Source organism: Thunnus maccoyii, chromosome 24 (assembly GCF_910596095.1).
Source record: "Thunnus maccoyii chromosome 24, fThuMac1.1, whole genome shotgun sequence".
Classification (NCBI taxonomy): Eukaryota; Metazoa; Chordata; class Actinopteri; order Scombriformes; family Scombridae; genus Thunnus; species Thunnus maccoyii.
Window position 1 is genome coordinate 17,232,120 of NC_056556.1, and position 16,709 is coordinate 17,248,828.

General features: G+C 36.8%; 1 protein-coding gene across 5 annotated transcripts; it reads left to right on the plus strand.

The window, feature by feature from the left end:
• Positions 1–1,628: 1,628 nt before the first annotated feature.
• On the plus strand, positions 1,629–14,701 carry LOC121892174 (C-type lectin-like). Of its 5 annotated transcripts, XM_042405054.1 has the most exons (7): positions 1,629–4,352; positions 7,104–7,139; positions 7,794–8,082; positions 9,036–9,178; positions 9,431–9,650; positions 11,833–12,008; positions 12,952–14,701. In XM_042405054.1, exons 1-7 carry the CDS (start codon positions 4,319–4,321, stop codon positions 13,002–13,004), a joined length of 951 nt encoding a protein of 316 aa, XP_042260988.1. In that variant the 5' UTR covers positions 1,629–4,318; the 3' UTR covers positions 13,005–14,701. The 5 variants fall into 5 exon arrangements, with proteins under 5 accessions (XP_042260988.1, XP_042260987.1, XP_042260989.1 ...); XM_042405053.1 differs by having other exon boundaries at positions 7,104–8,082; XM_042405055.1 differs by lacking the exon at positions 7,794–8,082.
• Positions 14,702–16,709: the final 2,008 nt, after the last annotated feature.

Here is a 16,709-nt window from a genome sequence, read left to right on the forward strand (position 1 = left end):
GATGATTGTAGGATTTATCATTCAGTGTACATCCGAGTGTTTGACAAAGCAACACTCGTGTGTGAAGGGCAGCATGCATGTGTTGCGGGACACATTTGGAAACAGCTTTGATGACTTGACAGATTGTTGTGTTCATGTGTATGTGAGTGTATGACATGCTGGTGCATGTGCTTTCATTTGAATGTGTCACCACACTCTTTGAAGATCTTACACTGATTGATGGTTGTGTGCGCATGTCTTGGTGAGTGATGAGCCAGCATTGTTTGTATGTGTGTTTGTGAGGCCGTTGTGTACAATCGTCTCGTGAAGCTATCCTCAGCGAGCATCCAGCACCTGTGTCTTGTCTCTGCCACCGATGGAGACAGATAAAGAGCTGGAAACGCTTGGCAGCAGGATATGAAATATGCAAATGAACCGACATAATAATAACCCATCATCACACACACAGCAGAAAGAAAATGAAAAACTTAGCAAAGGATTTTGTCTTTTTCCAACCTTGTTTGAGACAAAATTGAAATTCTCTTATCCTCATCGAGGGCAACATTTGCTAGTTTTAAGAAATTGTATTTACATCAGGATAGTCCAAGCTGTGTTAAGACATCAATTACGAGATAACTTACTTCTTTTTGTTTAAGGGCACACACTAAAGATTATGGGTTACTTAGACTTAGACCTTCAATTACATTAACAACATTTCTAAGCTGTTAATTTCCTGCAGTACACACATAAAGTGAGTAGCCACCACATAAAGCCACCACGTCTCACACAGCAGGGGAATATGCAGATCGTAAACATTTCTGGCCATTACTGAGTTGCTTTCGGAGCTGACTATTTTAAGATCAAAACAACTTTAAATAATCCTTTTTAAAACCTACAATTTTCTTACAAGTAATAATATGCATTAGGAAAATACAGACACCTCCTGGAGTGTGTAAAGACCCTTTCTCCAAACGTCTTGGTAATCAAATGCAAACAGAAGACTAAAGCATCTTTAAAGACGAGTATAGTATAAAATACATTTTCCAAGTTCATGTAAATCCCCCTTTTAGGGAGACTCTAAAGGGACCACTATGACCCACAAGGTGAAAGTCGTGTGACAGAGGTAGCCGAGCTCGCAATAGCACTTGCAAGCTAACCTGGTAGCGTGTTTATTGACCTCTAGTCCAATAAGTCCAATACTCAATCTGTTTTTAGCTGTGATTTGGTCACAGCCTGAGGGAAATATCTGTCTCTTTCAGTGTTAATTTTATCAGCGAAAATTTTGAGGATAAGTATTCCTTGACAACCTTATTTCATGACTAAATTTTAACAACAATGTAAATTAAAAATTATTGACAATTTACTATTGACAAATTACGGTAAAATCTCTGTTCATCCTGCCCCGACAAATAAAGACGAGATGAAATAGCTGACTCTGTTCAGACGGACAACTTAGATCACATTAGCCATCTCAAATGTTTTCCTTTTAACCAATCATTTATCTTTCCCGCCATAGTTTCACATTGGCATCCTCCCACATATAACAGACACTTGCTACACCAACATGCACACACATACACACACACACTCCAGCATTGCATTTTTTGCTTGCTCTCTCTCTCTCTCTCTCTCTCTCTCTCTCTCTCTCTCTCTCTCTCTCTCTCTCTCTCCCTCTCTCACACACCATCCTAAACATCTTAAAATATATGCATTTTGTTATTAATTTATGCGAACCCCTCCAACCACATAATCAGCCACTTAACGGGAGAGGGGAAGGAGCAATTTAAGTGTGATTAGTTTGTCTTTTATATTGTTTTATGTCCTCTCTATTTTTTAAGTAGGGTTATTGTAAATTGGGAGAACAAAAAGGGTTTATACACAGTAAATGGCTGTTTGATGGGTGTTTTGATGCTCTAATAACAAAAATGTAATTCAAATTGGCATACAGTTAAAGTGTTTTGTTGCCTTAATAAAAAATGAAATGGGGGAAAAAGAACAAGTATGTGTTGTAGATATATGCAGAAAATAAAGATGACATGTGAAGGAAATATGATTGTATTGCACTTTTTCTAACAAACTTTAGGCATTCATTTTTATACAATATATGAAAGAAGTATGTGAAGTCAGTAACACAATCTCAGCCTAGATGACTTAACATATAGTTCCAGTTATGCTTACTTCTAAAACGTTGCCTAAAATAAGACTAAAATTAAAACTAGATCCACTGACTAAATCCTGACTAAAACAAAACAAAACAAAACCAAAAAAAAGACTAAACTGTGACTTTAAACCAACTACAGTTTTCAATAAGTGACTAAGTCTAAAATTAAATTAATAATTCTTGTCTCTTTAGCACTGGTTCACCAGTTTGTTGCAAACTTTGTCTGTCTGCAGTTTGTTGCTGGGCAGGTAGTGCACAGTAAGTTTTGGGGGCTTTTTGTTGAAATCAGCTGCCTGCTGTGGCTGAAAACGACGCTATGAGAGCAGTGAGACTGAACCAAAACAGTGAAGTTGTGGGCCTGAAAACCAAAACAATGAGCTGAAAGACGCTAAAATGAGAGTGGGCATAGTTCTCTGTGGGCTCATCATTATGAGCAGTACATTACACATAACCATTTGATCATTTGTTTCACTGTGACTTTAAAAGTGATGTCAGGCATCAGGAAAATACTAACATTTATCTCCTGGAGTATGCAATATGAACATCCCATATTAAGGCTCTTTCTCCAAACTTCTTTATTATCAAGTACAAACAGAAAACAAACAAGAGAGTTCATTTCTGTTTGAATAAAAGCAAACACCATCACGTCAGTATTTATTACTTGCAGTTGGTGTTGATTTGAATAATGAATACCCTATAGAACATATTTGTTGTTACACGTTATATGATATGTATGTATTGCAACTGCCACTGTAATCATCTGAAAGATGAATACAGACTCATACTGTGCACTCTTCCATCATGTTAACTTAGCAAATTAAATAAAATAAAGGGGGATTTAAGAAATTCATTTTGCACCAAGGACCCTCGAGAGAGCCATTTCTCTCTTGAAGAATCACTAGATTCATTATTGATGCTCACCAGGAACTATACTTAAAAACACTTTGGTGCTCATTCATCATCTAATTGCAAAAAATATCCAATTAAAAATAACAAGGGGAGGGGAGCGTGTTAATAAACAAAAACAACTCAAACTTGTTGTAGTGACTTGATTTCGACAAAACAAAGAAAACCTAAGCCACAGTGAGGGGCTGTTACCAAGATATGTAATTGACGCATTGTCATGCGACGGCTCCATGTAGTAAATCAAACATCTGCAGACTGACTTGTGCTTAAGATGTATTTGTTTACCTCCGTGTACCAATACAGCCTTTGCTATACACACACTTAAACCAATAACTTGCATGAAAACAAACAAAAAAAGGCTTAAAGATTAGCCTCTAAACGGCGGTCAAAAAACTGTGTGCTTCTCCCGGTAAGCAGCACACCTGAGGAGTAATTGCCTCTTCTTCTCCATATGCATTTCCATATGCTGCTGTCCGATACGCCACCTACTGTGGCAACCAGGGAATGACCTTAACACACACATAGATACAAATGGCTCTAACACTTGTTACCTGTCACCTTTGTATCTTGTGTTCAGAACTTGCTAGTTCTAGTTGTCATTTACAACAAGCTGTTTAACGCTGTCATATTGTGATCTTGAATACCCCTATGCACAGAAATGAGTACTCATGAGATTACCATGGAAACAAGCACAAACCACACAGATCAAAATGATGTTTGAGTATAAATTCCTCAGTCTTATAGTTGCTGTCGTAGTATCACAGCTGGTTTGAACTGTATGGTGACCTGGACCTGCACAGATGTCCCTGACCAAGACATTGAATCCCTCCATTTACAGATGTGTTTGTGTGGCTGACCCTGACCTCCATTTAGCTTAGAAAAAAGTTATTATTGTCATTAGTGGGATTTCTTCCCATCAGGAAAAAGAATTTACTGGTTTTGTTAATCCTCAGTCTATTACTGGAATGTTTGTGAATGTTGTGACAGTTTCCTTGTAGGTAGGATAAATGGGAAAGGGACCTCTAAGGGACTCAATCCCTTAGAGAGGCAAGGATGCTGTCACAGTGAGGAAGCTTTTGATTTGTAAATGAGATCATTTCCATGTCTAGTATATCAACATGCAAATAATGGGTGTGTGTTTTTGGGGTGTTTGGCTCACATGTCCCATGTCTAAAACACATGCAAATAATCTGATGTGTTTTACATACATCATGTATTACATGTGTTATAAAATGACAAGACCTTACACAGAAGGTATCTGGTGTTGGAGGAATGCAGAGACCAATGACCTGCAAAGGAGTTTACTGTGAGTACGAATCATTTAATTGTTAGAAAGCCAATATGAGATCAAATTACTAAAAACATTAGAGGCATTTAAGTATGTTTTCAATCTCATGTTATTTTTGCAGTCGTCTGTGTGAGAAGTTGAGTTTAAGTTTTCTAGTTAACATTTCTTTTTCTGTTATAGGTTTTCATTTGATCGTTTATTTATTTATTGTGGAGGGGTTTTCCATATCTAAATTGAAGGCCAAAGGATGCATGGTGTCATAGTAGCATGTTTTCTTTTTTGTTGTTTTTTGTTTTTACATAATTTTTATTGTGTTTTTAATAAGTGGTAGACAGCTATTTAAGAGAGATACAATAAAACCTAAAATTATACACAAAACAGACACAGTTTTGTAAATAAAAGAATAGATAAAAATCACAAACAAAAGGTCTAAATCATCTGTTTTATTCAATTTGACCTTTGACAAAGTTTTAAAAAATAGATTCAGACAGTTTCAGAACATGTGTATCAATGATGCTGGTGCGGGCTCACAATCCTTGAATGAGTGATCAATACTTGGGAATATTTTGTTAAGCTCTTGTTTGGTCCAGTGTAATCTATCTAACACACCGTTTAGGACATTTTCAGTTATCTTAAAAAACAACCCTCCTCTAATCACTAAATGTAGTCTAATGTGTGGACTTCTGTTTGGCTAACTAATATTAAACTTGTCAGCCAAAACACCCTTTCAACCACTTCTCCATGATGCAGAGATCAGTCCATCCTTCTATCATGCAGAATATTTCTGATGAAACTGAGTTTTTTCTTTTTCTTAAACATGCAGGAATTGCATTTTGACAGTGCCAGAAAGAAGAAATGACACACACGTGCACACACTATTTGGCCCTAGGGAGAGGCAGACAGATAAGTTGATGTGTAATGGCTTAACCAGGCCCACATCATCATTTACTAAGGACCCACAGGCTCCTTCAAACACCAGCAGTTATCATGTAGACTACACAAACATGGACAATGCATTTCACTCCGGGTTAGCTCTACTTAATTGCATTTTAATGTCAGCCATCCATCCATTATATTGTTGCTTATTCAAGTCACGCTTGCTTAGTAAGATAACACTAATTTTTAGGAATAAATGTCTTTATGTAATGACTGGTAATGAGAAACAGAATAGTGAACCTATGTACCAAATGCACAGAAATGCTCAATATTTTTTTGTAACACCACTGTGACACAGCTGAGAATTACATATTTGGGCTCAAAAGGAATAGAAATTTACGTCTCTAAATACCCTGCCAAAGAATGTAGACCTGAAAGACAAAGCTGCATTGTTTTTAGAAAATAGTATTAAAAAAAAATAGAATTGGTGTAAAGGCTGCATCGGTTACATCTTTGAAAATAGTGAATGATACAAACAAGTAAATATACTTTAACCTTAGAAAAAATACATAAAACTCTGGGATTAGTTCATTTATAATGTGCAGAGTCAAACAGTATTTGCATTGGGGGGGGGTGTAATTTCTTATATACTTATACAGTTATTAATACACATTAAATGTACCAAAACTATGACACTGAAATCCATAAAATGTTAACTGGGAACTTAAAGTTGACAATTTTCAGACTGTGTTATACTTCCATTCTGCTTTTAAGCAACGAGACATGAACTCTTTTCTATTCATTCACTTTTTGTTTAATTTAGTACTTTTCACAGAATTTAAGGTAACTTGTATGACAGTTTGTATTATAACTCAACCCTCACAATACACCTTTTTTTCATCTGTACTGTGGTTCTGTCTATCCTTGAGAAATGGATCAAAATTCTCCTGATAAGACTGCATTTCGTTCTTTTTTTCCTTCTTTACTTCAATAGCTGAGGATACAAACGTAACAAGTTGTCAGCAGCTTCAGTACATGGGCTGTCAGAAACAGCCCTCTGCCTCTCACTGCAAATTCACAAAGTTGGGTCATTTTTTGTGCTGCGGGGATATGCAGTGACCCCTCCAACCCGGACTTGTATGTTGAGACTGAGGTCCTGTGTAGCTCAGGGGATAGAGCATATCAGTAATATGAGTGATATAACCTAAAGACCAAAAACCACAGTGGGTGGAATTAGTTTATACACGTTGACAAAATGATTGCTGGTAAGAGACAGAGATGATTTTGTGTCAGTTCTCACCTTATTTATTAGATAAACAGCCAGTGCATTTGTCAATTCTCTCCTAACTAACAATTAGATTTACATTAAAATGCAATCTATCCGGATATGTGATCTGGATAAGAGGAAAAATGCATGTTAATGCAAGGTCTAAATGCACTCAGAATGCAAAACGCTTTCCTCACAAAAAATAATTTAGAAATGAATGATGTTGAATATCAGTTTCCTTAACATGGGACAAAACATGTTTGATACATTATCTAGATAATGTATATAGATACAGCTCACAGGCTATTGCCACATGCGAATGGGGCCTAAAACTCTGACTTAGTTTTGGCACCAAAGCTTTGGATCGTCAGGCAATCTATCTGTTCAAAAGAAAAGGTTATCCCAAAGCTAACAGCATATTGTAGCTCTGTCTTCTTCATTCCTTCTTCCTCCATAGTGCTCATACAGTACAAATGGCGCAGTAGGAGATTTTATCAGGACACATGCATTTACAATAATTGTTTTACAGGGTATTTATGTTTTATGATAATGTGTAGAAGGACGGATGATGTGAAACAAATGTCAGAATGTTTCTGATAGTAAGTAATTTTTTTTTCATATTAAAGGTGTTTTCTTCCAGCTATGGATCCTTTCTGGCCCAGGTAAGATCTAGCTGATTCATTCATGTTCTCATCACATTGAGGCTTTTTTTTGCAAACATTTCCTTCAAATTCAATTCAAATGTACAGTTGAAATGGCATGAAAACTTAATACACAATATCACTTCCCTGTTCTGCACATACATATTTTGTTAGTAGAGCTGTTGTGATTCCCTCTTTGACCATTTAAAGGTCAGTTCACTCAAATCTCAAGAACTGAAAAGAAAAATATCACGCCTTTCTCAATTTCAATATATTTTGCCTTTGGTAGAAAACATTCTCCACAGAAAACTTTACATTGTCTGTGGATTATCCTGAGTAACCGGAACATTGTTTCATTTAATTTTTCATTTCTGTGTACCATAAACGGAATTCTGTTTGCCTCCATTGTACTGGGTGGCAGTAGAAGTATCAGAGACGTGTTTCACAGAACCTCAGCACATAAAACCAAATTTTTGTGTTTTATGTGAAAGTTGAAGTTACTAGTTACTCTAACCATTTTCTGATGTGCAGCCAACATGCAAATTCCTTATGAGAACATACAAATAAACTGTTGATTATCACAAAAATGACAAAAGTTGGAAATGAAACATTTGTGCAGGACAACAGTTATTCAAGTTGTTTTTTGTTGTTGTTGTTTTTTTTGTCACCGCCAAGCTCATCCTTTTACAAATGTGGCGCCCAGTGGAACAGCATCCCAGTCATCCACACATGATAATGCTGATGCTTGGAAAGCAATTGATGGAAATAGAAACCCAAACTATCATGATGGATCCTGTACCCATACAGAATTTGGACTGCCCCACTGGTGGCGTTTGCAACTGCCAGCTATGTACAGGATCTCATCTATTAGTATCACCAACAGAGATATAGGAGCTGACAGGATCAATAATGCTGAAATCTTAATCGGGAATTCCTTAGAGAACAACGGCAATAACAACCCAAGGTAATCCTGGAGGACAATATTATAGTTGTAATTTTGATTTTTGAATTTCCACATTCATATATAATTCCATTGTTAGATGTCACCAATCTGATGCTCAGTGCTTACCAGGAATGCTTTCATAATGAACTGTAAAACAATTTACTACATCAGCTGCAGTAAATGACTTACTGAACTTCCATTTGGCATACTGACATATTCACAAAATTTACACCTAGGGGGCATTTTTTGATGTTAAGTCCCTCCACAACTACAATTAGTCATTTCAGGACGTAACTTATGGTAGTTAAGGTTATAATAAGTACTATGATATGACTGTGGCATTAGTGCTATGACTTGTTAAATAGGCTTACAGTGAGGGATAAAAAGGAAAAGGGCCACATTAGTACAAAACAGACAATGCTGCTTACATTCATTAGTCCATACATACAGTGCAGAGATATGTAACAAGTTAACTGCTCAAGATGCAGCAACATCACTGAAACAAGTCAGACAAGGAGAGAAACACTGTCAGACAAACACATAGGTTTCAAAGTGAGACCGTGCCATTTTTGAAAGAAGAAAAATCAGATGTTTGCTTTTACAAATGAAAAGTTGAATTCATAGGCAATAAAATGCACTGATGTTTGTTTTGATACATTCAGAGGTTTTGCCACTTCAGCCTTACTTGCTCTGGTATGACCAGTAGCTTTTGGTTGCCTAATGGTGGCTTATGTTAGGTAATATTAGGAAAAGTTACACATTTGAACTTTTGGAAGAGAAAGGTAAGTTATTACCCAAACTGTTGTAAACACATAACAGTTTAACTTCAGTGAGGTTTTGAGTAATTTGAGTAATTACTGACATTTCACCTAACTGCTCCTGTTTCTTGCCCCATCAAAACTTGTACTGTATGTATCAAATTTATTGTAATAAAACTGTAATTATCTTTTAATGTATGTCTGTGTATTTCTCAGGTGTGCTGTTATTTCCTCCATCCCAAGTTCAGGGACCAGCTCCTTTCACTGTAGAGGGATGGTCGGTCGGTTTGTCAATGTGTATCTCAGTGGCACAGACCCTAATGGTGTGTTGACATTGTGCGAGTTGGAAGTTTATGGAGGTCAGTCATTCAAAACTTGTAAATTAATCTGAAATGAGTCATTTCTTTTATAATAGTGACACTGTATCTCTTTATTTATTTCTCAACGGGGAATCGTGTGATTTTATTGTGAAGAATTTGAAAATATCCAACTCAAATCAGAAACAGAGGAAAAATATGTCTGATACTTAAAAAAAAAAAAAAAAAAGAGTAGCCTTGCTGTCTTTGCTGCAGCATTTCCAAACCAGATGTGCTGTTGCTCACATTTTCCAGAACTGGCTACTCTTGCGCCCACAATCAATGCGGTGGTGATGGGTAGGAACATAGTGGTGGTGCAGAGGAAGCTGTGCTGGTCAGATGCGCTGTTTTACTGCAGAGACTTCTACTGGGACCTGCTCAGCATACGCAGTGAGGAGGAGTGGCGGGAGATGGAAGAGGTGCTGAGAATCCAATCCCCCCACCTCACCAAACATGTTTGGGTGGGACTGCGCAGGTACTCTGTCTAATAACAAGGTCCATTTCACCAAGGATGCATGTTAGACAATTTACAAGCTTGATAATCTTTTTCTTTTTTACTTTTCCTTTCTGCAGTATAATCTTCAATGTCATTTTATACTGATGTAAGAGTTAAAATCACATCCAGTAAATATTAGAAATGTTGCTGGCTCTGCATAGGCATCTGTGGGAGCCCACTTCAACCAAGAAAAGGAGAGAAAAACATGAAAAGTTAGGCATGATATATAAGAATACTCATACAAAGTAAAAATTCTGAGATAGTAAAGAAAAGTTATAAAGTATGTTAAAAATGAAAAAACTCAGGCTCATGGTGTCAAAAGATTTACAGATGGCTTTGTAACTTAAAGTTTCTACTTAATATCTCATAATTCTGAGATAATCATATCATAATTTACCAAGTCTGTCATAATTTTTTACTTTATATCTCGTAATTTTGACTTAATGTGTCAAATTTCTGACTTTTTTTTAAATCACACCTAACTTTTCGTGTATTTTTTCTTTTCTTGGTAAAAATGATAATTCAAAATATTGAGTCACTTAATCAAAATGATGGCATACAAAGTCAAAATAATGATGTCAAAATTTTACCAGCCCAAAATTATGAGATATTAAGATTTTTGATACTTAGTCAAAATTATGACTTAGTTAAAATATGCGATTCTATTATCTGAGAATTATGAGATATTAAGTACAAATTATGAGATACTGACTCAAAACTTTTGACTTAGCTTGAGTATTTTTATTTTTATCATGTTTCATAACTTTCAATCTTTTTTTTTTTCTTCTTATGGTGGAAATGGGCTTCCATACGCTTCAGATTTTGGTTTATTATTACTACTATTGGACTTACTATTGAGCCATTTTCTGTGAATGGAGTAATCTGGCTTTTCTTTTCCCTTCTTCCCATTTAAAACAGTGTAGTGTGAACTGAACACTCTCAGCCTTTTGAATCCTCTTCTTTCTAAAAATGTACTGTATATCAGTATCTTCCACTCTGAGTACATTTTACAAGAGATACCTATAACTTTAGTTAAACTAAGTATATTTCAGACTAAACGATTTTACATATATAAAGTTACATTCCTTTTACGTAACTAGCACAATGTGGTTCTTTTTCCACCACTGCATTCCTCTAACATTGTTCTAAGATTTATTTGATCACACAGCATTGGGCAGGGCTGTACAGTTAATTGTGTGGTGTTGTTATTCATCTTTATTGATCCAGGGAAGATTAACTTGAGAGCAATGTTCTGTTTAAGCTGCTTCTTGCTTCAACAATCACACACTTGCATTTATTCACACTTGGACACTGCCAGGTGTAACAACAACCTGCCACTGTTCACCTCTGAGCAACTCCATAGGAGAAGTCTGGTGGTTAGTGGTAGTTGTTAGCAGACTGGAGAGTTTCCCTGCCTATGTTTTCCCATCTGATCCAGAGATTTGAGCACCTTAGCAATACTTTCTGCAGTTGAAAATATTTCCTTTCCTTAAACAAACATAATGAGAAAGTGCAATAAAATAATGTTGTTTGGGACAGATGAATTAAAGTTGTTATATTTCCCAAACCTCATTTGAACCTGTAGTGTTTGCACAATCATGATTCTTCCATTCTCAAAAATGCTGTAATTCACTCTCATTAGTTAGATATTGGAGCCATTTGTAACACTACTGCACCACTAGACAACCATCTGGTACTTTAACAACAGGCCATTAAAGGGGCAATAATAATCAAACACAAGTCACAGTCAATAAGCTCAGATTGAGACAAAGTGCCATATTAACTGGAAGGACCCACCTCTAGAAGGGAATAGCTGCTATATTTTATATTTTCCACTGTAAGTGACCACTGCAGTTCACACCCAAAGGTCTTTCTCACAGCTGCTCTGTACACCAGTGGTTCCCAACCTTGGGGTAGGGACATCCCTCAAGGGTTCCCAAGATAAATCTGATGGGTCACAAGATGATTAAAAATATGAAAAAAAAAAACAAAAGTGTTGATATTTTTCTGTTTTCACCTCATAAGGCTTCAAAATCCATTACCTTATTTTAAGTGATCACATGTAAAAAATGGCCGGGAACCACTGCTGTACACTACACTACCTAGCTGGGTTGATAATGCACAAAACACAATACTGGTGTCAAAGCATCCCTTTTGATAGGTACCTGATGGCTGGCACATGGTTTTGGATGTCTGGTGATTCCATGAACTTCACCTACTGGGAGGCACAATCCGTATGGCAAAACACCAGTCCCTGTGGCGGCATGGACACCAGGAACCACTTCTATTGGAGGGATCTTCCATGTCATGATCACCTTTACTTTGTCTGTTTGACAGGTGAGGATTCAGTCTCAAGTCTTGTCTTTTACTTACATGACCTAAGCCTTCCTCAAACAGTGTGCCATTAAACTGAGAAGCTAACTTACATTTTACAACCAGCTATCTAGATAATACATTCACCAGCAGGTACAGCTGATCTTCCAGATACTCTGTATACAACAGTCATAAAATGTGATATATTATGTATAACCTCAGTGTCAAATACACCCTGTGTTTCATCAGTTGAATGCTTTTAATGTGAGGCAGCAGCAGTAGTAAATGTTCACTTTGCATTAACTTAGTAAAACTGTTGGAAATGAACTGTAAACATTGAGGCAGACATCAACAAGATAAACTGAATAACAATAACATTGTATAATTTGCATGTATCATTTCCTGTGAATTCCCCTCACACGGGTAGACAAGAGACAGGTGGACTCTGCCTCTAACAATGAAACCTTTTATAGAGAAAAGTAATTAGAAAATCTAAATACATTGAATGCCTACTGCTGAAAAAATGCAGACCGCGAATACTATCAAAAACAAAGTCTGATGTCATGAAAATCTGAAGGATTAGAACTTCAAGTAATGTAATGGCACATTTAATTGTCATATCAGCTAAATGAAGTCACAGACTAATAGCTGGTGTCAAAGTAGTGAAAATATGCAATATTAATGCATTTTTTGTGGCTGATGGTCACTCTATGTGTTGTATACATGAGAGGACGTGTTATAGTATTCACTTTTTTTCTGCCATTGATTATTAATCTGTGCTTTCATTCAGTGGGTATATGTAACAAATTGCATTACCTTAGCACTATCTAACCTCCTACCCCTCTTATCAGACGTTTATCATTCCCATGAACTCAATTTGAGTCAGTGTTCCTCCAAATATTTTTTCCCCCTTGCAGTTTATTAATGTGAATTTATACACCTACCCCCCACCCTTCTGTTTTCACAGACTTTAAGAAATACAAGGACAGAGTGGAGTTCTACAGTAGCACCAGACCATAAGGTCACCATTTATGGTCACCATGAAGAGGAACTCGGGTTTCACGCAGTTCTCTTTGGCTTCCTTATTCCTAGCAATTATACACTGGAGTGTTCGCAGCTTTCGGCTTTGATAATATATCTTGTCATTTTACATACAGCATACTGTTTCTTTAGTGCTTTAAATTGAAGTGTATCACAGTACAACCAAGCATATTTTTCCTCTGCATGTCAAGAAAAGTTTGGTGTTTGGTGCTCAAAATGTGGAAATTTATCACATAACAAAAACAGAACTTTATCACATAACGTAGCAGAAGCTGAGCAGGCCAAGAGTACGGACGGTGCCTGTTACTCTGTGATTGTTAAAGAACTCAGCTAGCTTTGAGTTTGATGGTGAGATTAACTGCTAAATTGTCATATTTTACTGATCAGCTAATTCGGTGGCCCAAAGTTTACAAAAATGTTAAAGTGGTTTTAAATCGTATGCAGTATCTGTGAATATCTACTCTCTTTAAAAGACATCCATGTCACCTCCTTCTCCTTCTGTCACACCCTCACAGCTCTATTCCAAACTCACTTACAGTTATTTCATGTTTTGGAAAAGAGATGAAGGTATCAAATAAAATATATCAAAAAGTCAGGAAAAGAGATGACTGATTGCTCTATATAATCAAACGTAGATCAAAAAGGTGTCGGGGGGGGGGAAAAAACAGAATGCATCAAACAAGAAGGCAATCCAGGCACCCTAATACAAATACAAGAAAACAAATACAACAATACAAATATAAGGAAATGTAACAACGGGGAAGGAAATATTAAAAAGCCTTTATTGTAGTGGCTAAATCATTAAAAAATTAAAAAGCCAACATGTTTTGCCCACTGTAGGTCCTCAGTGGCCGAGACATGTTGGCTTTTTAATATTTCCTTCCTCATTGTTACATTTTCTTATATTTGGAGTGCCTGTATGTGCAAAAAAAAACCCATTTGTGAGTTTATATTCTGAAAATTCATTAAATTATTGTATTAATAATAATAATAATAATAATAATAATAATAATAATAAAAGACTTCCATGTTGAAGTCTAAAGTAAAGAATTAAGTATGTAAAAACATCAGGTAGGCTTCTCTATTACTTTTTATTCCTGCTGTGAGATCATTGTCTTCCCCACAGTGTGACTGTTCCAAAAGATCCTTTCTCACTTGTAAAAAATCAAGGTAAGCATTTCCTTTAGCTTGACAACTTGACACATTTTGGGTGAAAATTAGAAAGAAACTCCACTAAATGTCTTTGAATGTCCCAGGAGTTTTCCATCCAGCTACAATCAGCAGAAGACCATACTGTATGTACGTCCCCACTGAGAAAATAAACTGGATCCGTCAGCTCATAAAGAACTGAAATATAAGTTGTGGAGTACCTTCATTACTCTTCCGCAGAATGTCAATAAAGGACTGAAACTAAAGCCAGAAATTAAAAATGTCCTTGATAAAGTTGAATCAATTTTCCAGTAAATGCTTAAATGTAGCTTTTACTTTACTCAGATAGTCATTTAAAAGAATTGCCTCACTTTCATAACAGCTTATCCGTCTCATTTGTAACAGTTACTGAGTCTTATGTATTGTATTTATCTGTAATTTCCTGCTGTGGGGAGGAAAAGACAGACCCGTGGTTTCAGTCAAGACAAAATGTGGGTCCTTTAATACAATAAACAAAGTAAATATCACTTACTGCTGTCCTTCATTGGCTTTTACTGCTGTAGCAGCAAAATAAGCATATTTCATTTATTATTCAGTAATATTGTTTGCCTCCCAAATATATCACCACTTCCTACCATTAAACTATGATTTATTTGATAAAAGAGAATGTTTGGGAGGATGAGGATGATGTTTTTGTGTGTCTCCAAGATAAAACAATGCCAGGAGCTGTTTTCTTATTAAGCTGTGAATAACTGATGTAGATCAACAGTAAGTCTATTCATTAAGACATCAGTGTTAGAAAAAAAAAACAAGATTTTCATTCCTCCAGGCTTCTTGTTCACCTCTATCTGTTGCCCTTCCCCTCTTTCCTCTTCCTCTCTCCTCACTGCTTTGCTCCCCTGCCTCCTTCTGTCTCTCTCTCATCATCACTCATTATTGTCCTGATGGAGAGTAAACAAGGCCATCTTTCCTTCCATCAGTCTCTATCCCTCATTTCTTTCCGGTTGAATAAACATATGGATGGCTCTGCCTCCCTAAACCTGCTCACCTCTGCTTTCTTAGCCTCCCCCCTCCTCCTCCCGTCTTTCTCTGTCTCTCTGTCTCATCTATGATTTGTCATTAGTATGCAGAAGAAACAATAATATTCCTTCATGTGCCTCCCACTTTCTCCGACTCCATCGCCGTGTTTGCTCTCCCTCTCTCTCTGCTCTTTGCTTCTCCCTCCACTGCAAAAAAGTGCTTAATATTTAATCTAATAATGAATCCCAAAATCCATTGTTTCTGAAGTCAAGTGGGAATAAAAGACTAATGAGGTGCGATAACTGATCTTGCTTCCATTGCAGATCAATTTCCCTGAATCAGAGGGGATTTTTTTAGTAATGAATTCATCTCCCTTATTCTGTCCTGTTTCAAGATGACACTCAGTGAATTTAAGGAAAAAATGTTACAGAACTGAATTGAGAGCAAGGCTGTATCTGAGGTCCTTTGGGGGGTTCAGTGATCTAAAGAATAATAATCTGTAATAATTATTGCAAATGATTATTAATTAATCTGCACTCTTTTTTTAAATTAATCAATTATTGATCTGGTCTATTACATATCAGATAATAGTGGAAAACACTCCCACAGCCCAAGGTGTCATCTTCAAATGTCTTTGTTTTTCCAACCAAAAGTCAGAAGAAGCCTATTCAATTCAAATAGAAGACTAAAAAATGCAGCAAATATTCATGTTTGAGAAGCTTAAACCAGAGAATGTTTGGCATTTTTGTTTAAATAATGATTTAAAGTGTCTATAATCAATATTTTTATAATGGAGGTGTTCAGTTTTTTAACTTCTTTCAGCTCACTGTTTTGGTTTTACAGTCCTCAACTTTATCAGTGGGAACTTGGAGAGGGCTTTCAACTGTGTCACTCAGCGCACCTTGTGGGTGGTGCTGCAGGAGTATGGGGTACTGGGGCTGTTGCTGCAAACCAGTCGGTCCTTATATAACTGCAGTAAGAGCTGTGTCTACATTCTTGGCAGTAAGTCAGATTCATTCTCAGTAGGTGTTATTCTCTGCCAGGGTTGTCCCTTGTCACCAGTTCTGTTTGAACATTGGACAGAATCTCAAGATGCAGCCAGGGGGAGGAGAGTGTTTGGTTTGGGGACCTTAGAATTGCTTCTCTGTTTTTTGTAGACAATGTGTTTCTGTTGGCTTCAACACACCATGACCTCTAGCAGGCACTGGGACCGTTTGCAGCCAAATGTGAAGCAGCCCGGATGAGAGTCAGCATCTGAGGCCATGGTGCTCTGCCGGAAAAAGATGGACTGCACCCTCTGGGTTGGGAGTGAGTTGCTGCCCCAAGTGAAGGAGTTCAAGTATCTTGGGGTCTGATTCACGAGTGAGGGTAAGATGGAGCGTGAGGTTGACAGGCGGATCAGTGCAACATCAGCAGTAATGCAAATTTACCAGTTTACCAATTTACCAGTCAGTCCACATTCCAACCCTTATCTATGGTCATGAGCGTTGGGTAGTAACTGAAGAATGAGATGGC

Excerpts from the sequence above, each read along its gene's own strand:
- LOC121892174 (XM_042405052.1), top strand. The coding sequence starts at position 7,721 with ATGAAACATTTGTGCAGGACAACAGTTATTCAAGTTGTTTTTTGTTGT. Across the intron at positions 8,083-9,035 it reads AACGGCAATAACAACCCAAG|GTGTGCTGTTATTTCCTCCA; the intron begins GTAATCCTGGAG and ends TGTATTTCTCAG. Across the intron at positions 12,009-12,951 it reads TTACTTTGTCTGTTTGACAG|ACTTTAAGAAATACAAGGAC; the intron begins GTGAGGATTCAG and ends CTGTTTTCACAG.